At 42.8% G+C, this 25,064-nt stretch overlaps 1 protein-coding gene across 6 annotated transcripts in view; it reads right to left on the bottom strand.

The window, feature by feature from the left end:
* Positions 1 to 25,064, bottom strand: part of KCNQ2 (potassium voltage-gated channel subfamily Q member 2) — a 120,711-nt gene that overhangs the window by 56,347 nt on the left and 39,300 nt on the right. For all 6 annotated transcript variants that reach the window (XM_063296922.1, XM_063296924.1, XM_063296923.1 and 3 more), the window contains exons 2-8: positions 16,990 to 17,080; positions 14,202 to 14,328; positions 13,736 to 13,911; positions 11,098 to 11,223; positions 9,280 to 9,390; positions 8,293 to 8,388; positions 5,477 to 5,571 (exon numbers count right to left, since the gene is read on the bottom strand). In XM_063296922.1, the coding sequence (XP_063152992.1) occupies positions 5,477 to 5,571; positions 8,293 to 8,388; positions 9,280 to 9,390; positions 11,098 to 11,223; positions 13,736 to 13,911; positions 14,202 to 14,328; positions 16,990 to 17,080 (822 nt within the window). The remainder of the gene's footprint in view (positions 1 to 5,476; positions 5,572 to 8,292; positions 8,389 to 9,279; positions 9,391 to 11,097; positions 11,224 to 13,735; positions 13,912 to 14,201; positions 14,329 to 16,989; positions 17,081 to 25,064) is intronic.

The following is a 25,064-nucleotide window of genomic DNA, read 5'->3' as shown; positions in this document are numbered from 1 at the left end:
CCTCGACTTACGACCATTCATTTAGCGACTGTTTGAAGTTATGACAGCACTGGGAAAAGTGACTCACGACCAGTCCTTGCAATTACAACCATCACAGCATCCCTGCAGTCATGTGATCAAAATTCAGGTGCTTGGCAGTCAGCATGCATTTACAACAGCTGCAGTGTCCCAGGGTCACATGATCAGCATTTGCGGCCTTCCCAGCTGGCTTCCAACAAGCAAAGTCAATGTGGGATGTGGCAAAAAGGTCGTAAAATTGAGCGTGACTCCCTTAATGACTGCCTTGCTTACTGACAGAAGTTCTGGTCCCAATTGTAGTCGTAAGTCAAGGGCTACCTGGCCATTTCCTTCTTCCAGGATGTTTTTTGAAATTAAGAAAGCGGGTCCTGCTGAATATTAGGAGGAATATCCTGGTGGTGAGAGCTGATGACTACTTGTCAAGGATGGTTTATGGAATTCTTGCACTAAGCAGGGGATGGACTTGATGACCTTCCAAGTCATACATTCTATGATTGGCTGGTCCAGCCAATTGCCCTGGTATATCATCTGATGGCCTCCTATTCAAACATGGACAAGGACAATTCCTGAATTTACCCATCTTCTGGAATCTGAAAACACCCACACTCCAAGTGTTGCTCAAACCTTTTAAACCCAGATACAACCTATCTCCATCCAGTCACAACTAACTGTTGTCAGGGATCTGCCTATCCAGTTTTCTCTCCTGCCACAGCCAGAAAGGCAAATGAGAGAAGCAGAGCATCTGTAGAAATGCAGCATCTTTGTCCAGAAGTGAAATTCATCACAACAGTGTTACTGAGGACGCCTGAAGGAGATTAAAAATTCACCACTCCAATCAATTATTAAAAGGACAGAGCTGAGCTTAGCTTAGATGCCCAAGAAGCCCAGTAAAAATACAGCAAGGGGTTGTTTCCAGCTAATCAAGCACAAAGTGATTGTCTCAACGGTTCCGAATACAGTCGGCATATCCAGCATGCCTAAACAAGCAGAAAAGATAAACTAAGCTGGGAGAAAGGCCGTGGCCATTATCATCTGATAAACTTTAAGTGAACCACGGTTCCCTGTGCTAAAACCCATCACACCTGACTGGCCTCTACTGAACTGCATCCTCTTGTCTACATCCATCCAGAAGGAGGAGGAGAATTTGGGCCCCAACCCAGGATCCCTGATCTGGTTTTGCTTTCGAAAAAGGAGATAAGATTACTTTTGCTCTTACTGAAAACAATTCCATGCTGCTTCAGGTGCAAAGCAGTTTCCTATACAATATAAACTTTGTAAAATGAGCTTTCTAAAGTCATGTACAACCAAAGAAATTAAATTCTCCTGGGACATTCCTGCTTTAGAAGAGCACAAAGACACGCCTCAGCAGGACGGGTTAAAATCTGCAAGACGGTGGGCACTGCATTGTGACTGAAGCTCTGCCCCCTTTGTACGTAAAAAGGCTTTGAGCATTAGAACATAAGCCATACTTTGCTGCATCAGCCCCCTGGCCCATCTAGTCCACCCATCTATTCTTCCGGTGGCCAACCATCTGCCCAAGGAAGCCCACTGGTCTCTCAACAGATGGCCTTCAGAGGCAGTCCAACTGCCATCAAGGCCAAGAGCCGTGGATCCCTAGGACTTCCATGAATGGCTCCAACCCTTTTTTGAAGCCGGCCAAGCTCCACATCTCAGGGCACCACATCTCAGAGTAGTGAATTCCAAAGTTAAAGTACATGTTGTACAAAAAATACTTCTTCCAGGATCCAAATGCACTGGGTGACCTCTGGTTCTAGAATTTTGGGGAGGGGGAAATAGCTTGTCCTGGTCCACTAGATCTGAATCCTACAAAATCTTGTTCCCCTCCATCTTGTCCCCTCTGTTTCGCATCCTTTCTACAATGTTCCAGATGTGGTCACACCATTGATTTATACAGTATAAGGGCATTATGATATTGGCATCTCTATTTTTGGTACTATTTCTTATCATCCCTAGCATGCTGTTGGACTTCTTTACAGGAGATGCACGTTGTCTGGACGTCTTCACTGATCCGTTTACCATTACTTCAAGATCTCTTTCATTACTCATTGCTAGCTCTGATCACAGCAGGGTACCTAACATCTTGCAAATTTTGACCCCTCCTGCAGAAAGAGCTGCATATAAACCAGAGAATTCCAAAAAAAAAAACCCTCTGTAAAAGTCATAGCAACACCAACCCTATTCTGTGCATGCATTTATAATGCTGCTCATTCTCAAGGCCTTTGAAACAAACTTCCAAAGCACTTTTTTTTAATGGGAACTGACAAAGAAAACCACAAGACGGATTCTCTGCTCGGCACTATGAAACACCACCGAGACCTGGTTCATTTGATTTTCCTAAGGGCACCTTCTGCTATTTTCAGATTGAAACACACAGGCCTATTGACTGCTATTCCAGGAGTGGCTCCACATTAAGAAAACCACAGATATGGAAACCCGACATATCTTGTTTTAACTGAACATCCATGAAAACACCCCAAATCTCCTAGGCTTCAGATTCCATATCGAGTCATCTGCCAAAAAATTGCACAGCCTGCTTCTCAGCAAGGAAAGATTCTGGAAAATCTCCAGGCGAGTCTACTGGTAGGGATTTCCCATAATTGGTTTCTGCGTTCCCCGGACAACCATTTCTTGCTAACAAAGAACCACGCAAAGGCTGTGTCATTATTTAGGAAACCAACACACCTGAATAACCCTTTCCTCACCTCCTCCCCAATGAAATTCTTATTTAAGTGGCCAGAAATATCCAGTTTCATGGAAGGGCTATTCTTTCTAATTAACAAAGCTTGCTATTATATGCCTTTTGCTTGCTGATTTCGATTTCAATTTGGAGTTCTAAGTCCTATCTGGTAAAGGGCTCATGAAATCACATCTAGGAGAAAGAAAGATCATTGTTCAAGGTATCAGACTGCATTTATTTGCATGCACACAAATTACTGTTTAAGGGTTTATAAGAATTCATTTATTCATGTGCAGCATTTTGGTATATAATAAAGGCTCCTATCACAGCTAGTACAGGTAATTCTCACTTAACGACCACAAGGGCAACTGGAATTTCAGTTGCTAAGCATATCTCCCTTCTTTTTGGGCTAAACTTACCCAATTTGTTTAACTACTGTTATTTTCCACAGAATTCAGCCTCCAAGTCCTTCACCATCCTCCTCATTCTTCTCTGCACTCCTTCTATTTCCTCAGCATTTTTCTTGTATTGTGGTGACCAGAACCAGGCACCGTATTCCAGAGGTTGTCTGACCAGCGCGGAGTAGAACAGAACTATCCCTTGAAGCTGTCCTTCTCTTGATGAAGCTCAAGATGGCATTGGCTCTTTTGGCCCCTGCAGTGCGCTGCTAGCTTGCTCTTAATCGGTGGTCTGCCAGGGCAGCCACATCCTTCCCATAAGTACTACTGCTTAGCCAGGTACCACCTATTCTGTACCTACACTTATGTTTTTCCTACGTAAGTGTGGACTTGAAACTGGGTTTCCACACTCCTAATCCAACACTTTCATCACTAAGCCAAACTGGTTCTCTCTGATGAGAATTAAAAAAAGGTGAAACCATTGTCAATTAAAGGTCATCTGCAAACAACCTGAACAGCCTACTCAACCCAGATTTCAAATACAGCCAGCCCCTAGCTTCTTCCAGTGAAAGGAGAAATATTTTCCTCCCAGTCTTAGTCAGGACATAATGCAAGGGCAGTCTACCTTTGATCCCCGTGTCAGTTAAAGTGCATCAAGTCATTATTGGAAGCCCCTAAAGCAGAGGTGGGGAGGTCAAAGAGCATCCTTCACCTTGGGAGGGGCAGGCCAGGAGTAGCCCGCCACAGACATAATAAAATGGACCCCCACACTAGGACAATGCAGGCTTAAAAATGGTTTGGAAAAAGTGTTCTGATCAATCAAAGCCCAGTTCTATGCCTCCTTGCTATTCACTGAAGTCTTCCTCCCCCCCCCCTCCTTTTGTGAGGCTTTCACAAAAGCCTGATAGAAGAGTTGCAGCTGCTTCAAAAGCACTTTTGAATCGCCTACAGAGCATGCACAATCCTACTGCACATTCCCCCATCTCTTTCATCTTTTCCACGTTCAGCTGCAGTTAGGTGATCACTTTCCGGGGGTGGGGTGTGTCTGGAGGTACACCCCCATTTTGAAAGGCAACCCTTGTGTTCCCTGCCCTAAAGGGTCATGTCTGGACCGTTCTCAGTCTCATAAGAGCCTCTTGATCATCCACAAGAGCCTGGTGTGTAGCGAAGAGAATTCAGAAATTCTGAATCAAGGAATTTCCTGCCTGCTGAATACCCCAGATATACTGAGTATTTCCAGATGAAAGGGAAAAAAGGTAAAAACTTAAAGCCTCCTTCAAGTCATGCTTGACTCTGGCTGATGTTATGTTATGATCTTGTGCATTTTCTGCAGAACATGAAATAGCCTTTTATTGCCACCTCCTGGGAATGTATTATACCTCCTAGTTTGGCCTCCCATCCAAATACTAATCAGGTCTGAAATTGGCTTCCAAGCCCAAACAAGGTCAGCCAGATTCTGCCCTTTGCTCAGTCAACAGAAAAAAAGAACGTGCAAATGTCCACTATCTCTGACTCAATCAACTATATCCATGTCTACAGTCATCTATTTCTCTTAATGCCGTTGAGTCATTCAACCTGATTTTAATATGGCTGCTTTCCCCAATCTTGTTCTCTTCCAATGAGGTGGGGCTTCTACTCCCAGAATTCCCAATCAGCACACTCCAGAGGAATTCTGGGAATTGCAGTTCCAACATACCTGGAGGGCACATACTGGAGAAGGCTGTCTTATGCTATGACCACCATTCTGGCTGGAGATTATTTTCAAGAAGAATTAGAATCTCTATTCTCCATATGTTCTGCACCCCCTTAATTTCTTGTTGGAAACTGAAGCAACTACTATTTAGTGACCCTAGGCTGTTCTTGAACAAAACGGAAAGGATGTTGCATCTACAGAAAGGATGTTCCACTATTCATTTCCCACATCATGGACAAAAACAGCATCAGTCAAAATGTTAAACGTTATAGGAAGAGAAAAGTCATGGGGAAGAACTTGAAAAAGGGGTTATTTTTTTACCTACTTTTCAAGGCCCTTCAGATCGTCTTCAGGTTTCTGACATGGCAATAGTCAGAAAACAATACCCACCGAGAACAGGTGCAGAAAAATAAAGATGGTGGCCAACGCAAGACGGAGAAACATAAACGTACAAGAAAAGAAAAAGAAATTAATATAAAAGGCAGTGAAAACAATGGAGAAATAAACCTACAGCATTTGAAGAAAAAAGTGACTTCCAAAAACAGAATTTCCCAGCGAGTTAAAAATTAAAAAAAATAATGATGAAAACAGAACACTTGCTTGAATGCAACAAAAAATTAGCAAGTTGGGTAGAACTAGAGGAATGATGGACACAGAGGAAATACCTACCTGTACATGGGAACGGTGACTGTTCGTTCGTAGTAATTCCAAGTAGAGTGCAAATCCGTTCGAGTGAGGTTAGTGGCGTAGAACCTCCAGGCAGCCTGGGAGGGGACAGGAAGGAGGTGCAGATGTGATTTCAAAGAAACCAGGCAAACAAGCAATGAAGTCCACTTAGATTTTGCATCATCTTGATCTCTGATTTACTTACAAAATTGAAGAGTCCAAAACAAAACAGAAAGACTGATTCAACTTCGCAGTATTAATTATGTTTAACCTAATGGGAAAGAGAAGTTTGATCATCATATTTAGCACCACAAATGGGGTGGAGCTTTGGACAGTATAACAGATTAGAGCAGCGTTTCCCAACCGGGGCAACTTAGCGATGGGTGGACTTCAACTCCTAGAATTCTTAATGCTGGCTGGGGAATGCTGGGAGTTGAAGTCTACACATCTTAAAACGGCCAGGGTTGAGAAACACTGGATTAGAGGCTCATTCCATGGATATTTTGATGTCACTTGAAGAGGGAAGCCATACATTGCTCTGAGAATAAACTTCCTGCTCTGTGAGAGAGAGATTTGATCCCTGGTATTTCCAGGCTGGGGGGATGGACTGCAAAATACCAACGATCTTGCAATGAAAAACTACTACCTCCAGCTACTAATACTGTGGATTAGCTCAATTTGAACTTAGGTTAAGCCATGGTTTCTTGGATAAACCACAATTTATTGGATGAACCACAATATGCTGAATTGATACAAGCCCTAAACCATGTTTTATAAACCATGTGGCCCCAGTTGCAAAGCTCAGGACAACAAAATTTGCATTTAGTTTTGAATGTTCTGTCACAGGGAATAATGGGAACTCAAGATAAGCTCCAGCCCACATATTTTTTTGCCCCAAAGCCTCCAAATGAAATCAGATAATAAGTCATGCCGAGTTCTACCTATCACCCAACTTCTAGAAAGATTGCTATAGGGATGGTTTTAAAAAATAAAATTCCCATAACAATCAGACAGCCAAGCTACAAATAACATTAATATTAATTAGTCCACATTGTTTTTAACTTTCTTGTAGGCCGTCCAGAGTCACTTGACTGTGAGATGGGCGGCCATATGACAAATAAAAAAACAAACAAGTAAATCTCTGCAGGGAGACCATTCCACAATATTGATGCTGTCCTTGAAAAACTGCATCTTCTAGCCTCAGCTCCCCAAATCTCTGGAAGTGTGGGATCCTGAAGAGTTCCTTCCTCAATGCTCTAGTACAGTATTACTCAAACTTGGCAACTTGAAGATGTGTGGACTTCAACTCCCAGAATTCCCCAGCCAGCTGGGAAATTGAAGTCCACACTGGGAGACTTGGGAGTGGAAGTCCACACATCCTGAAGTTGTCAAGTTGGAGAAACCCTGCTCTGGTATATCAGGCCGATGCACTTTGGAAGAGGTGGCCCTGCAGATGCCAGGCCATAAAAGGCTTTACAGATTAAAACCAGCACTTTAAATTGTGTCCAGAACTGAATCTGTAACCAGTGCAGGGCCCGTACAATCGGTTTTACACGATCCCAGAGCTGGAAGCCCGTATACTCAGGTTGCATGTCTGTGTAGTCTCTAAGGGTGGACTGATGTAAAGCAGATTGCAGGTAAGGCCGTGTTTATTTATTTATTTTATCAAATCAAATTTATACAGCCGCCCATCTCACAAACGTGACTCTGGGTGGCGAACAATAAAACAGTTAAAAACAAGTCTAAAACCACCATTAAAAAACAATTATACATAAATATAAATAAGACAACGGGAGAATGGACCAACATCCTATACACAAAGTAACCGCCTTGTGGGCTCTCTAATTCCATGGGATCCCCAAGCCTTCTGGAATAAGCAAGTTTTAAGAGATTCTGGGTTAAAGAGAAACCCTTTCCCACGCCTTTGCCAAAGACAAAAGGATGAACGGGTAGACAAAGCATTAAGGTAAAGGGTAAAGGTTTCCCTTGACATTAAGTCCAGTCGTGTCCAATTCTAGGGGGCGGTGCTCATCTCCGTTTCAAAGCCGAAGAGCCAGCGTTTGTCCATAGACACTTCCGTGGTCATGTGGCCGGCATGACTACACGGAACGCCATTACCTGCCTGCCGAAGTGGTGCCTATTCATCTACTCACATTTGCATGTTTTCAAACTGCTAGGTTGGCAGGAGCTGGGACTAGCAACGGGAGCTCACCCCGTCACACGGATTCGAACCACCAACTTTCCAATCGGCAAGCTCAGCAGCTCAGCAGTTTAACCCGCAGCGCCACCACATCCCTAGCCAAAGCATTACCAGAGTAGAAAATACTGCAGCGTTGGACTTTGTTGTTGTTGTTGTTTATTCGTTTAGTCGCTTCCGACTCTTCGTGACTTCATGGACCAGCCCACGCCAGAGCTTCCTGTCGGTCGTCAGCACCCCCAGCTCCCCCAGGGACGAGTCCGTCACCTCTAGCATATAGTGTTGGACTACAGGCACTCTAAAGAGCCAATCAGGTAGACACTCCCACCATCTTTTCAACAGCAGACCCCCAGCTCCATGCAACCTCTTGCTATTAAGCATGATAACCTTCCTTTTCTACTGTTCTACCATTACTGATAATTCAGTACATTTTGATAGAGGAGAATGTCCCACTGATGCATCTGTTGCAATCCTCTAAGCCAGTGCTTCTCAACCTCAGCAACTTTCAACTGCTCTAGGCAATTCCATGTCATTAATTCTCCTTCAGCACCAGCTGGGGATCCACTTCTCTCTCATCACAGATCCAGCCTTTCCTGAGCCCCCACCTTTTCTCCCTGCTCACCTGAATCAGGCCGGCTGCAGGGTTTCTCCTTTTTTCAAAGTGCTTTTGACGATGCTGCTCTTGAACCTTCAGTGCAAATCCAGAACCTAGAATTCCCTGAAAATAAGTACAATATTTTTTCCCCATCAAGTTTGTCCACTGTTTCTTTCTCTTCTACCCCTTACTTCTGGAGATAATAGGCTGTATTCCTTGGAGAATTACAAGTATGTGAGGAAACCACGTGCCTACAAGTGTTCCTCAAGAGCTATTGCCCCTAATTATCTAGAAAAGATCTAGATAATTAGGGGCAATAGTTGCCTCTCTGCATCACAGTCAATCCAGTTAAACAAAATATGTGTTTAATATGTCTTTAACATCACAGTGACAAAATATAGAGATGCAGTGTAAACTAAGAACCAGATTAGATAATACTTGGATGAGTGATGGAGACATTACTTTGTGTTATCACCACCACTGCAACCCAGTTAAATAGCTTGGACCAACTGACTTGGTTTCTTCCAACTGTGTTTTTTTTAAGGAATTGTTTTTTAAGGAAATTTGACTTAGCAACATTGTTGATTGTTTTCAGGTAAGCAGATTTTTATTCTATCAAGGTTTTTGTGAATTTTTAACAGAATAGCCTCCTTGTTTCATGCTGTTGTACAAATCTCTATTTATTTATATTGCTCTCAGCTTTTGCTTGAATGCATGCTTAGGGTTTAAAACACCGTTAGGGCTCTGGATGAAATTATACAGCATTGAAAACATGTTCACCCCTGACAAATATTATGCAAATAGACAGAGAGAGAGAGAATGCATAGATACATTCAGCTTCATCACTGAGCCAGGCACAGCCCCTTCTTCCAATGAAAATGGGGTGTTTTAGACTTGCAAAGCCCCTCTGCAGACCAGAGGCAATCCAGATGATTTTCATCCTAAGTGAGACACAGATTGGATATGGATTGGGTTTCTTTCCAAGAAAAGGGGGCTGCAGAGGACCCTACTTACTGCTGGGAGGGCAAAAAAAGAAACCCCAATCAAGGTGAATGTTGCTGCCAGGAGACGTCCATTCCAGGTTTGTGGGTACTTGTCCCCGTAGCCAATGGTGGTGAGAGTAATCTGAAGGAAAACAAAGATCATTTTATGGAATCTTCAAAGTTAATACTGGTGCAGGAGCCAAAAGAATCTGCTGCATATATGTCAGCCTAGACATTGAAAACAAGCATTTGAGGTTGTATAATGGTATGTGAGAAGGACCATGGGAGACAGGAGGAAAAGCACAGCCAGGGGAACAGTCAGATAAGAGGCAGCGGAGCCCACAGCAGGAATGTGGGTGGGGCAAGCAGCTCAGAAGGGACCCTCCCTAGTTTCTTAGGCTGTAAAGGGGACTGCGGGAGAAATGTATTTTCAGACTTGCAAGATTCTGTGAAGGTAACCTTACAATAAAGTAGAATTAGTTCATCTGGGCGTGCTTCCTGTCTGGACTACCTCACAAGGCTGACAGGCTGTTAAGCAAAATAAGTGCATTAAGATGACTGTTTGGTACTTTTAAAAGTGGGGGGGACACACTGCCAAAATGCGGCAATTTGCTACTGAATTTCATCAGCATGATCTTCAGGGATTGGGGGAGTAGCAAAGACAATTCCCTGAAGTGCCCCATCCTGACCATGTCCAACATGAGCCTGTCGCTGAATAAGAGAAATCGCATCCCATAATAATCTGCCCTTTGTAAAATACTTCAATTACTTTTAACTGTCTTGAGCCTGAGCAGTTTCATACTGGAGCTGTTGCGTTTCATTCCACATTTCATCTGTCTGAGAACCATCTGGGCCGCCCCACCCTCCACTGCATAGCGCGCAAGGTGAACACTGATTTTTTTTCCTTTCAGACCTGGGAACTGTTTGTTTTTAATTCATCTCTACCAGTAGCCTTGCAATCAAGGCTAAAACTGGTTACCTGAAGGATCAAGACAGAAAATTGGAGTAGAAAAACGACAGTTAGCTCTTCCTCTGTTAGTTTCCTAACCTGATAATTTGCACCCAGAAGAACAACAGAAGGAAAAATCATTTCTACACCGGGGCCTTCTTACCACCAAAGCGTGGTGGATTGTTAAGCAGTTCCACAGCTATTTATTGAACACTTACAATCAGACAGTCAAAGGCATGTGTTTGTGCATGTGTTACAAGAGAAAGAGAAAGGCAAGTTGTAGAACAGGATCAGTTTCCAAGAACTAGGAACCATAGACAAGGTGAAATAAATTTCCAAGATCCCCAAGCAAGGTAAATTTGGATCCATCAGGCAAACTGAATTGCACAGCAAATGAATTCTTACCAGCTACTTCTTCAAGCTCCCTATACAGGTAGTTCTCGCTTAATGACCACAATTGGGACCAGAATTTTGATTGCTAAGTGAAGCAGTCATTAAGTGAATCCGACCCAATTTTACAAGCTTTTTTTGTGGCAGTTGTTAAGCAAATCACTGCAGGTGTTAAGCAAACCACATGGTCATTAAGCAAATAACGCAGTTCCCCATTGATTTTGCTTGCTAGAAGCCAGCCGGGAAGGTCAAAAATGACAATCACATGACCATGGGATGTTTCAACGGTCATTAATGCAAACCAGTTGCCAAGTGCCCAAATTGTGATCATGTGACTGCAAGGACACTTTGATGGTCATAAGGACCGGTCATCAGTCGGTTCGTTCAGCGCCGTTGTAAGTCCGAACCATCACTAAATGGTTCGCTTGTTAAGTGAGAACTACCTGTACCTCTGATGCTACAATGATAGCCAGAAATTCATAGCCTAAACTGGCAAGAGAAGGTACTCACCAGGCCCCACCACAGGGCATCTGCATAGGTGTCGAAGTGATCATTTTCCCCTTTCTCAGCCAAGTACACCAGGAAGGAGGCTAAAATTAGGCACAGGAATCCAATATACCAGGCAGTGATCAGCTCCTGCAAGGCAGCGAAAGTGAAAAATGTAGAATCAATGGCTTTGGGAGGTTCCTCCACACATTCCGCCATTGACTTCAGCGGAGGAAAAAATGTAACGGCGATAGCAATGCCGTCAGATACAAAGGAGGGACACGCATATGAACATTATGGATTCCGAGCAGATTTCAAAGGCCTCAGGACAAACTCAGCTGAGCAAGTAAAAGAAGACAGACCAGCGTCACCCACTGCAGCAGGATGTCTCGGTCATAACTGCTAAGCTCACCCAACACAACCGGAACAAAACAAAGCCCCTTACGAGGAGGGAATCCAGCACGACGTCCAGGCCAGTAACATGAAAAGGGTCTTAGCATGCAAACAGTTCTCAAGCAATAAACGACAATCAAACGATCTGAAAAGAGATGGCATGATTCAAGGAGGGTTAACGGCAATTCAGCCAGGTGCGTCACCAGGGCATTGCAGGGACTGGATGCCAGTTAGAGGACAGTTGTGACAACCAACAGAGAGCAGAAAGCTTAACTGGGGAGAAACTGATCTCTGTGCATGTGATGCCAGGCTTCAGTAAACAGGAAGAGAAAGGCAATCATTATACATCCTGTTTTCTTCCCCCAACTTCTGATTACCATGCCCCAAATGGGTCTTTTTCACCCAAATGTGCACACTTTAACTCCCTTTAAAGCAGGGAAGGGTTCAATTTTTCAGAAGAACAAAAAGCAATCCTGCAAGAAAAATGGCATGCAGAAATACACTACCAGGTCCTCATTAAACCATCATATAATCAACCGCAGAATTCAAAGTTCTCCAGAGGGTGTATGTAAATACACACGGATGTATGTGGGGGTATATCAGCCCAGTCAATCTACTCCAATATGAAGGCCTCTTCATTGAAGGTTATGGACCACAATTTACCATGCTGGTCCAGTGCAGGGTTGGTAGGTAGATGTTTTTTTACTTTCTAGTCTAGGGTTGAGAGGGAGGGACTGGCTCCCAAGGAGATTCTATGGCTGAGGGGGTCTGGAACCTGGGTCTCCCCACTCCTAGGCCAGCATCTTCCCACTACACCACCCAGCTCTTGGGCTGAGGTGGAGGGACTGGCCCAACATCCCCAAGGAGCTTCTATGGCTCGTGGGAGTGAGAACTTGGGTCTCCCCATTCCTAGTCCAGCATCTTCATCAGTGAACTACAGAGGCTCCCATCTGTCTATCTATCTAGTGACTCTTACAGACTCTTACTCTACACACACACAAATACACACAAACACACACACACACACACGTATGGCGAGTGATGTATATTAAAGGTATTTAAGGGGGGGGAAAGGTAATTGGCAGAAAATGTCAATAAAAGAGACACTTTTATGGTGAGATGGGCAGCATCCCAATTTAATAATAAATAAAATAAATACTGAACATGGAGAGGGGAAGAAAGAAATTAAAACAGCCACGAAAAAAGAAAGGAAAGGAAGAATCGAAAGGAAGGGAGAAAAACAGCAGCGACAAGAATATAAAGGCTTCTCATACATGCGTAAAATTTTGTACAACAGTTTTAATAAAGTATGAGTGATTCATTTTAATCATCCATACATAATCTATGTCGGTAAGCAGCTGTATATCATATCAGGGCTTTAATCCATGAAGTATGGCATAATTTTATCTTTCCAAAGTTGAAGAACCAGTTTCTTAGCAATAAGAAGGGCACCACGAATCCACTGCCTGGTCATTGATTTCCATGTAATAGATCAAGGTTTCTCAACCTTAGCAACTTTAAGATGGGTGGACTTCAACTCCCAGAATTCCCCAGCCAACCTCTTGCTATTAAGCATGATAACCTTCCTTTTCTACTGTTCTACCACTACTGATAATTCAGTACATTTTGATAGAGGAGAATGTCCCACTGATGCGTCTGTTGCAATCCTCTAAGCCAGTGTTTCTCAACCTTAGCAACTTTGAGATGGGTGGACTTCAACTCCCAGAACTCCCCAGCCAGCATATGCTGGCTGGGGAGTTCTGGGAGTTGAAGTCCACCCATCTCAAAGTTGCCAAGTTTGAGAAACACTAATAGCAACATAGTTCAAAAGAATATTAACATCCAACCATACTGAATCTTGTCTCAAATTCAAATATGTAATTATATCTTCCCCCAAACTAATATGTTTTACATGCTTTTATATTGTTTTTTCTTGTTTTAAAATTGGTGTAATGTTTTGTTGTTGTTGTTTTATATTTATATTATATAAGACAACCAGAATCATATATATATATATGAGCGGGACAGCAATACAAATTGGAATAATAAATAAATAAACAATAACTTTTGAACATCAGAATATCATATATTTGAATGAAATGTTGTTCTCATTGCAACTCCAACAACACAGTGATTTACTTACTCCTTTTCTATATAAATGCAATGAGGTTAAACACATTCGTTCTCCAAAACCTCAAACCAATCTGGTTGCTCAGATTGACCCTAGCATCTGCCACAACTGATAGCTTCCAAGGTCTCAGATGCTCACCTTGCTATGGGCATACACCACCGATCCCAGAAGCTTCCAGGTGCCTCCTCTGCGGTCCATTCGGATCATGCGCAGGATCTGCAGGAAGCGCAAGCTTCTGAGTGCTGAGGTGGCGAAAACATTCCCCTGGGATCCAGCGGCCAGCACAGCGATGGAGGCAATTAACACCATGATGTCTGCATCAAAGGAAAAGAACTATAAAACGTTAGCTCAGTCCAATGTTTCTCCGTTTTTCCATCACTGGATGCATAATGGTCATTTAATCCCAATTTTTCTTACGTTTCCACCTCCACATAAGCTTTGTCCTGAAGACCAGCATTCCCCAAACTGGTGCTCTCCAGTTTTCTTGAGATGACAACTCCATACTGGTTGCAAATGATGGGAAATTAAAGCATGACACATCTGGCAAGACTCTGATCCTTTTCTGAAGGGAGACTGGGGTTCCTAGCAAGGAAACGGTTCTTACCGATCACACAAAAGGGCTTGCGGGCGAATTTTAACCTCCCTCTCCAACCTCGGTATCGACAGCAGCAGCCAGCAGCCCAGATTCTTACAAAGTACTCTACTCCGAAGACCACAATGGTGACAATTTCCTGCAGTAGAGACAGAACCTGTATTTCAGCATGATAACAACGCAAGACAATCCTGACGCATCAATTCTCTGTTCGTTTTTGGTTTCTAAGAAACCCCGGTGCATCTGAAACTGATGAAAGCCAAGGTACTTTCAAAACAATCCCAACGCTTCACAGAATCATAGAATCACAGGGCTGGAAGGGACCTTGGAGGTCTTCTAGTCCAACCCCCTGCCCCAGGCAGGAATTTACAAAATCCAGCTCAGATTTTTTTTTTAATTTGCAAACTAATTCAATCTCTTCCCTCTTGGCTTTATAAAATTCCAAAGGAAATCTTTTCAGTGGATTATTTACGTTGTCCACCTACGTAGAAACTATCTCAGAAAGAAACTCTCTCTTCTGGATCTCCAAAATCCTAGACACCGACCACAGGACATTGCTAAATGTTGGCGACTTCTATTCAGGCCTTTCCAAAACCTGTGATGAACCCAGTTCTGTATTCCCCTAAATCCAATTTAACCACAAGTCGCAGAAGTAGGAATATGGTTTAAGTTTATTCAAAGAGAATCAGCATCTAGTTTAGAAACAAAGTCACAAGTGGCTTTTCGCGCGCAATTCAGCAGTTTGAAACAAATCCCCCTCCCACAGCATGCAAGCAGCAAAGTCTGTAAAATTCCACTGGTCTCCCCCACCTGCCCCCCTTTGTTCCTTCGTTCTGCTTTCTCCGTATGGGACAAACATCCCGGCCTTAAACCTCCATCTCTCTTATCACACGACGGTTGGCATCCCTCAGCTAGCCAGTTTGCGCGCACTTTCCTTCAGCACCTCCAACTGCACCCCCCATCCCCCTCGGCCCTCTCCACTGCCTTGCCACAGTCAAACTGCATGGCGGGGAGGAAGCACCAAATCTGAACGGGGTGCATGGCTTCCAACCTGACAAAACCAATCACAATTGTTATGGAACTGTCTTCATTCCTTTATCCTTCTGTCCCTAAAGATGCTTAACAGAGGCAAGCCATTCCCTTTTTTGAATCCCTTCTTTTCTCTCTCTCTGCAATACCTCTGAGAAAGAGGTGTTCTTTCTGAGCTTTTGCTCAATCTTCATGTTAAAAGATGGGATCATCGGGGAAGTATAAAGCATCCTGAAGGCCTGTAAATTGACTGCATCAGCAGGAAGTTCCATGTTACAGGGGAAAGGAACTCCAAGCACTTAAAAATGTCAAATTCCATGATCTGAAATGCAAATCATGGAGAAAGGGAATTCTGCCTCAGTTTCATTGCTTTGGGAGCTGCACACTATAAATTAAGACAAACAATTCCTAATACAGGTAGTCCTTGCTTAATGACCATTTGTTTAGTGATGGTTCAGACTTATGATGGTGCTGGAAAAACCGATTTACGACCGGTCCTCACACTTACGACCATCGCCAAATCCCCATGGTCACATGATCATGATTTGGGTGCTTGGCAACAGGTTTGCAATTATGATCATCACAGCATCCCATGGTCACATGATTGCCATTTTCAACCTTCCCAAGCTTTACTTGGCTTCTTGTAAGTAAAATCAATGGGGAACCACATGATTGGCTTAACAACCATGTGGTTCGCTTAACAACTGCAGTGATTCGCTTAAAGACTACCACACAAAATGGCATAAAATTGGATTCACTTAATGACTGCTTCACTTAGCAACTAAAATTCCAGTCCCAGTTCTGGTTGTTAAGTGAGGACTACCTGTAGTGAGATTGCCAGTGTATAAATCTGATAAATAAATAAATGCTTATCACTAGGAAAATCTGAAGTCTACCTCAAGATTATCTCTGGGTGACTTCACATGGTTCATATTGGTGTTGTTTTCTTAGCAATAATACAGAACTGGGTTGCCAATGTCTTCTCTGAGGATGCTTGTTTGACTGCCCAGTCTAGCCTTTAACCTTCAAATTACCTGAAAATCTCCCCCTGAAGCACTACCTGGGCCTGGCTCTACTTCACTTCCTGTAATTCTTTGTAAAATTCCCTCTTCTTCCTATTAATCTACAACTTCATCATGCAGCCAATCAGACTTGGCTACGTGGCAACATCAAATGAAGGCAAACAAAGCCCATTCCGAGAGAAGGCACAGCCTCAGCAGTGGTCATGAACTAGCTTCATTGGCTCGCAGGAATGGTGTCAGAGTCAAATCTGATTTACACAGTTGCAAGGAAGTCTATTTGGAACCCAAAAACCAAGTTGACAGAGGCAGCAAACAGACCCACAATGGCGGATTGTCACTACTGTGTAAATATACAATACAAGGGACTCAGTTTCTCTCCCAAGCATTGTTACCCACAGCAAAATGATTGCTCAGAAATCAATTGATTAATAAGGCTGTGTTGCACTTCAGAGGCAAAAAGGTGCTTCAGGGTGCCTGGCAGGCACAAGAGCTGTGTCTGCCTGCACCTGTTTAAAGCAGCTGCATCTTTTCCTAAGCTCCTGCCCAAGAAGAGACCTGCCTGGTTTAAGGGGCTGCAGACGAGGGATGCCTGCCTGCATTTGCATTTTCTGAAGCACCTTTTTACCTTCAGGTTTGAAGTGCCCCACAGCCCCACTGATTAACGAAAGAGGGAAATATTAGCCAAAGGCATCGCTCTCCTTCCTGGATTTCAGTCCTACCCAAACTTCTACACTTAGCATCCCACTTACCAGGCTGTAGAGGGCCCATTCAGAACTCTCCTCGTAATCATCGATGGTTGAAAAAACGGAGAGGACTAAGCAGGAGAAAACCAGCAGAAAACTGGATGGCACAGAAACAAAAGAAAACAGAAAGAGACGACGACATTAATGCTGCAATTGATGGATTTGTTATGTCCTATTTTTCTTCCAGGCAACAAATGATAGGTTGCATTCATACAACCTGCTTAACTTGATTAAAGAATTAACACGTTTTTTCCTGATTCACAGAGAATACTGAGAGGCAAAACTCTTGGTCAGCGTATTGGACTAAGAAAGACACAGAAAACTAACAGCAGTTGACACTAACCAAGCTTAGCATCTGGTACAAATGGAGTTTTGATGTCAGCCCTTCAAGGTGGACCATGTTAATATATTGTTTTCTACTACAGATTAAGGTTACTATGGTAACTAATCATTCTGGCCGAGTGCAAAGGTTGAATTCAACTGTCCCCTTTTCAGATGTTGATTTTTGCCCCTGGGGGGAAAACTTGCCCCGACTTGTTTTAGTTTCTGTTTCCTTTTCTGTGCAGGCATGTAGAGAGTCAAGCTGCTCTCACTGAGAGCCAAGACTTTTAAATATGTTTTGCTTTCGTTTTGCTTTCTGTAAATAAATTGTTTTTATAGAAATGCCTGGTGTGTGACTTTTCTGATCTCTCCTGGGCCAAAGGCTTTCCCAGCAATCTGCCAACAGACCAATCTAGGAAGCTAAAAGGGTGCATGCTAATACTACTTTTAGTATAAAGTTATAGTAACAGAAGTGCAAGCCTGAATGTGCTTCCCCCCTCCCTCCCTTTATCTTCATGAGAAGTAGTGAGGGTCATATCTGAGATGCTTTCTCAGATTACAGTTCTGGCCCGGACTCAGATTTCTTTTATCTGACCATTGTTTTGGTTGCAGCTCTTCCTCCTGTTCCTCAAGTTTATTCTTTCTGCCCATTACATTTTAGGTCTTTAGCTGACCTGGTTAGGTGTACTACATGATCCCAGCCATTTCTTGTCCCAGTTTTAGCTCCAGATTAAATATGACATGCAACCAAGATCTAGAAGCAGAGCTATTGCAATGAATCAAGCCTTGTATTTGGGTGATGTCATGCTTTGCATTCTGAAGAGCTCATGACTCCTTAAAACAATTCTGTCTTTTTTCAGGAGAGGGCAGCTGCTGCAAGAAGTCCTCTGCTGTAGCTCCACCATCCCTGAAACCGATCTAGCTGCTTGGCTGAGTTGTAGATAGATGGATTCGCACTTTTGCATATTGTGACGGCCCTCGTCTCCACAGAACCTGAGTTACCTCACAGCCCTAATCATTGAGCATCAGCTTACTTTTATAAGCCAAGCAGGACAGAAATAGTTTCAGTCATTCTGGTCTCACAAATCATTACTCTATAAAAACCTAAGAGTCCTTTCAGAAAACCAAAATGGCACCTTTAGGCCTATATGAAGTTTTTCCATAGCTCTGTTTTTTTCCTTCCTTCCAATCCATTCCTCCACCGACTATTCCTTCTCCGTGTCTCTGGTTTTCTTTCTGCCATGATTGATCCTCCTTCCTTCCTCCCTCCCTGTCCACAATACCCAGAAAACACGTTCCACTCTAACATCAGGAGGAACCAAAATGATTTCGATGGATGGATGGATGAGAAAACAGTTCCAAGGGACATCAACAGAGAGATGAGGACAAAGATGGCATCCATTTTATGTTTAACAGTTATAAACATTATACAGTTATATATTCTTTTGAGGCTCACCAAGTCAACCACTCAGCTGCTAGTGCCTTCTCAAGGACTCACAGGAAACAGCTAGAGACCATCTGCAAGCAGATGAGTGGTCAATTAAGACTAATTGACCATACCCTGGCAAACTCTCATAAGTTTGCCAGGGTATGCAAACTTCAACAGGATAAGCAAATTCCAACCCATCTACTGTATTCCCCTCTAAACCAGTTTGATTCTAGCTTGCATTTCTCACACATACAATTCTTGGAGGCTGCAGTACCTTTGCATTCTCCACAGACTTTCTCAGAAACACATCAGCCTTCACTCTTTCTAACACCCTGAGTTCATCAAACATAAACCTTTCCGTATATACGCACAAGTAACGAATGCTTCATTTTCTTCGACCTGTAGCAGCCGAAGAAAACACGTGTCTACCTAAAAGTGGCAGATACAAATACAGAAGGATATTTAAACAGAAGTGCTGTAGTTTACAGGGAAAAACCGAACTGGGCACCATCGTGATGGCATCTGCAACTAGGTGACCTCAAAGGTTGCTGGTTCTGTGTGCCCGCTGGATGTTGTCCATCCACAACATGAAAACTCGGGACTTACAATTCTCCATTTGCTGAAGAATTTTATATTCTAAAAATGAGAAGATGGAGTAATGTGGTCTAACTTAACTTTACAGATTGAATTAATTTTATATTAATATCATACCATTCCTTTTTGCTTAGTTTCCCTCCCCCTTATGTTTAATTTACATTAATCCCTATAATGCATGCAGTTTTTATCGTACTAACATTGATGTATTTTTTTAATTGTTTGTTATGCTTCACTAAAAAAGGGAAAAAGAGAATTCATTTTCTAAGCCAACTTGGCCTGGACAAGTAGTCAAGTCAAGGATGCCTCTAAACCAGTGTTTCTCAACCTCAGCAACTGAAGATGTGTGGGCTTCAACTCCCAGAATTCCCCAGCCAGCATGGCTGGCTGGGGAATTCTGGAAGTTGAAGCCCACACATCTTCAATTGCTGAGGTTGAGAAACACTGCTTTAAACAGAAAACTATCCAGCCTGAAGGAGAAAAAAGCCATGGTTTGTATCTCACCACATTTCTCCTTTCCTGCTCAAATATATTAATCCTCTGTTTTTCACATTTCTCAAACATCTGGAGATGTCTTTCTTGGAAAAGTGCAGTAAGTCAAATTGCTTGGAGTGGGAGGGAGGGAACACCTGGGGAGAAGGATGGATTGATGGCAAGATTCTTCATCCATGGCATCTTTTTGCAGACCACCACCACCCCCCGGCCATTTTCTAAGGGACTGTCCTTGAGATGCGTCCTCAAGCGCACAACTCAGCCATGGACAGCTCCTCATTTCCTTCCTGCAAAAGGAGATGAACACCCTTAAGCTTCTGCTGTGGTTGGTGAAAAGAGAGTTTGGTTAGGGACGAGGGGAACATGTTGTGGGGAGAAGAGGGGTGTGAATTTTTGCACACGCCTGGGGGAGGGAGTGTGTTGGACCAGGTAAGATCCTAACAGCTGCATTTGCACAAACCTTGCTTAGCTGGGGGGGGGGGTGCCAGAGGGCACAAGCCCAACCCATTTCTTTAGTCTACAAGACTGCAAGAACCCAGACAATGGGTTAATTCAGGATCCAGTTTACACATAAAGAATTAACGTGTCCATAAAAATGCCGAGGTAGGAGACATACATGTATGAATATAGATGCATATACAATACACACATGCATTCTTCCCACACTCAAGAAGGCAACATATACTTACAAATGTAGAAGGGGGAAATGTGCTACCTATGGCATACCTGCACACACAAAGATAGAACTGGAGGTGTGCAAGATATTCCCATTTTTAAACCTCTGAGCTTGAAACATTCAAAGTGCCCTTTCCAGCTCAGAATAGAGATGTTTTGAGCTTAAAATACTCCCAGGAAGCTGAAAAGAACCAGAACAAAGCAACTGGGAATTGAAATGGAGCATTTTTTGCTCAAAACATTCTGAATCTCACAGGCTTTGTAGATCCCTAGAGACAAACCTCAGAAGCCTGATCAGCTGTCTATTCCCCCAAAATTGCTCACTGGTTGATGCTACTGATCTCCTAAGCAGCCTTTCCAAGACAGATGTGTTCACTACCGTTCCTACCATCTTTAGTAAGTCCTGGTCAAGTGATACCACCTCTGGGTGATATCAGCCCATAAGTGGCTTCTGCATGGCTCAGAAGAGCATTGCAAAAACTCTTTGTAGCTTTGGCACAGCAAAAATGGAGGCAACGTGATTTATCTTCTGACACAACAAGATTTCCAGCAACTGGTTGCTTGGCTGAGAATGAAACCACCCCTGCTTTTCCAAAAGTAGTATCACCAACAAGCAGAGGGAGTCAAGCCACCAGGCAGAACAGCCACAAGACAGCATCTTGTTGTGCAGAGAGGGCATGCTACGGACCCCGTCTGCAAGAGAACTCCATCTGGCGGGGTCCAGGAGGCGGGCCTTCTCTGCAGCAGCCCCTGCCCTGTGGAATATCCTTCCCCGGGAAGTGAGATTGGCTCCCTCCCTCCTGGACTTTAGGAAACAGCTAAAGACCTGGTTCTGTAATTATGCCTGGGGCGGGAGAGAGAGTGGCCATTCCTGGGGAGGGTTAGTTTCTTAGAAGGACCCTGCTCTGCTTGCAAATCACAGAGAACTTCCAGCCATCAAGGTTTTTATTATATTTATTTTATTATGTATTATAGGGTTTTACATGTATATTTTTATTTATGTTTTATTGTAAACCGCCCAGAGTCCCTTTTGGGAGATGGGTGGTGATAAATTTGATTAATAAACCAATAAATAAATCTTCTGCTCACAAAACATGAAAGCCTCAGCTTATGCGAACAGCATTAAAGCATTAATCCCTCTGGTTTTGACCAGCCGTTGCTGCTAATTCAACTTTCAAGATTTGTGTCTGTTTGGCGCCTTAACGTGTTTGCTATTGTCTTTTCCACCCTACATTTTGAACTTCCCAGTTTGGTCAACAGTTCTGGAATCAATAGAAGAGATAGATCAATAGAAGTTCTGGAGTCCACAGATGGTCCCCCCGGTAGAAGTACTAAGCAGGTCTAATCCAGTTTAGCTTCCATAATCAACCAAGGCCAGCTGAAGTGCTGAGGGAAGCTACAAGGAAGATGGTCAAGAACTATTTTCCACAACTAAAGAAATATCACTTGTATGTTACAGCTCTCTAGATTTCATTCAAATATAACACTTCCTGCAAGCTCTAGTACTCAAAGTCAAGAAGCACAGTGAAAAAAAATGGGACCAAGGTTAAATATTAAGACAACCAACTTAATGCCAACAGGTACAGCAACCAGCCTTAGAATTTAAAGTGAAGGCATTGAAGTGGTGGATGGCTTCTATTTTTTGGATCAACTATCAACAGGAAAGGAACCAACAGTCAAGAAATATGCCACTTAGTAGAGTAGCAGTGAAGATCTTGGAAAATTCAGATGTCATGACAGATACCTACAAAGGTATCATGCAGGAAGTGGTTTTCCCTATGACACTCTAAGGAAGCGAATGTTTTCCAAAGCCTTTCAGGGTCCTATCTTCTGCCATGATACCACTGCAAATAGAGATACCATGCACCATTATGTTGGGAAATTATCTTCAGGCTTGCAAAGATCTTCGCTGTCTTCCAAGTCATCCTGTTTCCTGAAGCCTTCACAATTCATTCTGTGTGGAAGTCAAACACACTGAATACCATACCCTGGTTTGCAAATTCCTTGGGCCAGTTTTTGTCAAACTTTTCGCAACTATGGAACAATAAGTAAATATTTGCAAAATGTGGGGGCCGCCCACTTAAAGACCTCTCTTTGCATTTTTGTCTTGAACAGCATGGAAGTTAATGGTTTTTCGGTGAATAAGATAACTATCGGTGCATTTTATATGCTTTTCCATCCCCTACATTTTTAAGAGCCTCATTAAATTAAATTTTACACCAAAGTCAATCCCAAATCAGTTATGTATTTATCACTTTACCGCTATGCCACAACAATTCATGGCACAAACTTGCCAGGTGAATGCTATTCCAGAGGAATCTTGGAATACTAAGGGGTCGGGGTAAGTAGATCTCCAACCCAGTAAAATCCCATTTTTAGACCTCTCTCATCATGTTTCCTATTTAGACCATTTCAATGGGGGGCGGTTGGTTGTATGGGATCACAGTTCCCCTTGGAAGAGCCTATCTGAAATCATAGTCACTCACTGCACCAAACACCAATTCACTATTGTCCGTTTTCTGAATGTTAGTTCTCACGTTATACTAGTATTATCATTGTATGTTTCAATAAGCCAACTTTCAGCCATTGATCTGTTCTCATGAATGGTGGATGTGGGGAGGCTGCAGTGGATCACCTGGGCAACCTTTATGGACTACAGTAAGGGAATCACTTCCATTGGCCGTAACTTGTCTAAATGTGATTTAATGGATAAACCATAGTTTATTCAAGCTAGAAAAAGGTTTCTGTTGATTATTTACAAACAGAGTTGCACTAGAATGGCTATTTCTGTCTCTGTGTGTGCTGCCCAGAGTTATTTCTTGCCAGAGAAGCAACTGATATGGGACATAAGTAAATGAATCTATCAATAAAATAAAAACAGAGAATTCTGTTCATTTTTAATGAGAACCAGGGTAAGAGTCAAGGTACATAAACCACTGTCTAACTGCATTTCCTGGAATTAACCCAGGAAATATATTGCCACTGCTTATAGCAGTAAACCCATAATGCACAAATTCCTCTTGAAACAACAGTGAAAATGTGCTTGGGTAACTCTGTTCAAACAGGTTGCCCAAACAGGAAAGGGATAATCAATAGCCCAAGATAGAAAACAGACCAGCAAGAGGTAAGAGCAATAAATAAAGGAATGTATTGGTTCTGAAGATATTGCTAAATCAGGCACCTTGTATTAATGTAAAGCACTTATTATTTGACAGTAAGTAGATCTGATGTATTGTACCATCCTTGGAAAGAAGTATCACTAAACGAATTGGTTCCAATTATTTCTGCAGGAAAATAATAGCGTCATTATCCAAAGAAACAGGAACTGAAACTTCTGGCATTAACACTAAAAAGACAGTAATTATGAAGGAAGAGACTGTATTTGGTAGCATTCATTGAGGGAGGGGGGTGTTAAATGAGCTTTCAACTGGAATAGTCATAATGTGTCTGTACTATATGCCAGAGCAGGTGTATAGCTTCACTGCTCACCTGTGGTGATTTAAAACCTTCCCCAGGTGACTACTTAGGGAGGTTTTTGTTAAAACAAAAAAGAGCTTTTTTTCCACAATACTCAGCAGTCTAGTAAGTTCTATGATTTCCTTCCAAAGATGCAACAAAGGCAGTTTGCCGTTATCCTTTTACTTCTGATTTTCCCTAATATTTAAAGGAAGCTGGAACTATGAAAATACTTAAATGGATCTTTAGATTTCACATGCATTTTCTCATATCCCTCTACAAACGCAATTTCTCCCTTCTGGGTTGTAATATCTGGAATTCATAAACCAAGCATATTTGTGCAACATGCTCAGTCAGGGGTTCTCAACCAGGGTTCTGCGAGAGCTCACTAGGGGTTCCCTGGGAGATCACGATTTATTTAAAAAATTACTTCAAATTCGGGCAACTTCACATGAAAGAGGTCAGCTTCATTCTTTATTTTTAGTTTAAGAACCCTGTTCATGCACATATACAGGCCCACACATGAAACTAATACAATAATTTTGCAACGTCTGGCCTATATTTGAGCCTGAGTGTGCAGGGGTTCCCCGAGGCCTGAAAAATATTCCAGGGGTTCCTCCAGGGTCAAAAGGTTGAGAAAGGCTGTGCTAAGTCATTAAAAAATGATTAACCAAAGTTAGCCCATTGCATGGATACAACTAGGTTTGTAACTGACCTGGTTAAGAATGTTATGTGAACTCGGCCGTTCTGAATGGTCAATACTCTAATACCCTGAATGATCCTCTGACCTGAATTCAATGGAGAACTGTTTTAATGCGATATCTAATTCTGCAACTTTAAAAAAACTTGGTAATTCTGCAGCCAACTCAAGTATGTTGTGTGAACATAGCTACTGCTGAACACTTGTATGTCTTTGGAAATTACTGTAGATCACTAGGAAGACATGGGAGGAACAGGACTCAGCTGTGCTGCCTGCCTGGTGAATTTAAACTTTTTTTTTTTTTTGGCAACACCAGCACTGAGCTAAACAGCCTGCCTTCCAACGTGGAGGCTAAGGGCCTGCAGCAAGGCAGGACAGGAGAAGCTGTTGCGGTCTCTAGTCTGCAATGTAATC

The sequence above is a fragment of the Candoia aspera genome, chromosome 3 (assembly GCF_035149785.1).
Source record: "Candoia aspera isolate rCanAsp1 chromosome 3, rCanAsp1.hap2, whole genome shotgun sequence".
NCBI classification, from domain to species: domain Eukaryota; kingdom Metazoa; phylum Chordata; class Lepidosauria; order Squamata; family Boidae; genus Candoia; species Candoia aspera.
Note: the sequence above shows the minus strand (reverse complement) of the source record. Positions and strands in the feature narration are given on the sequence as shown.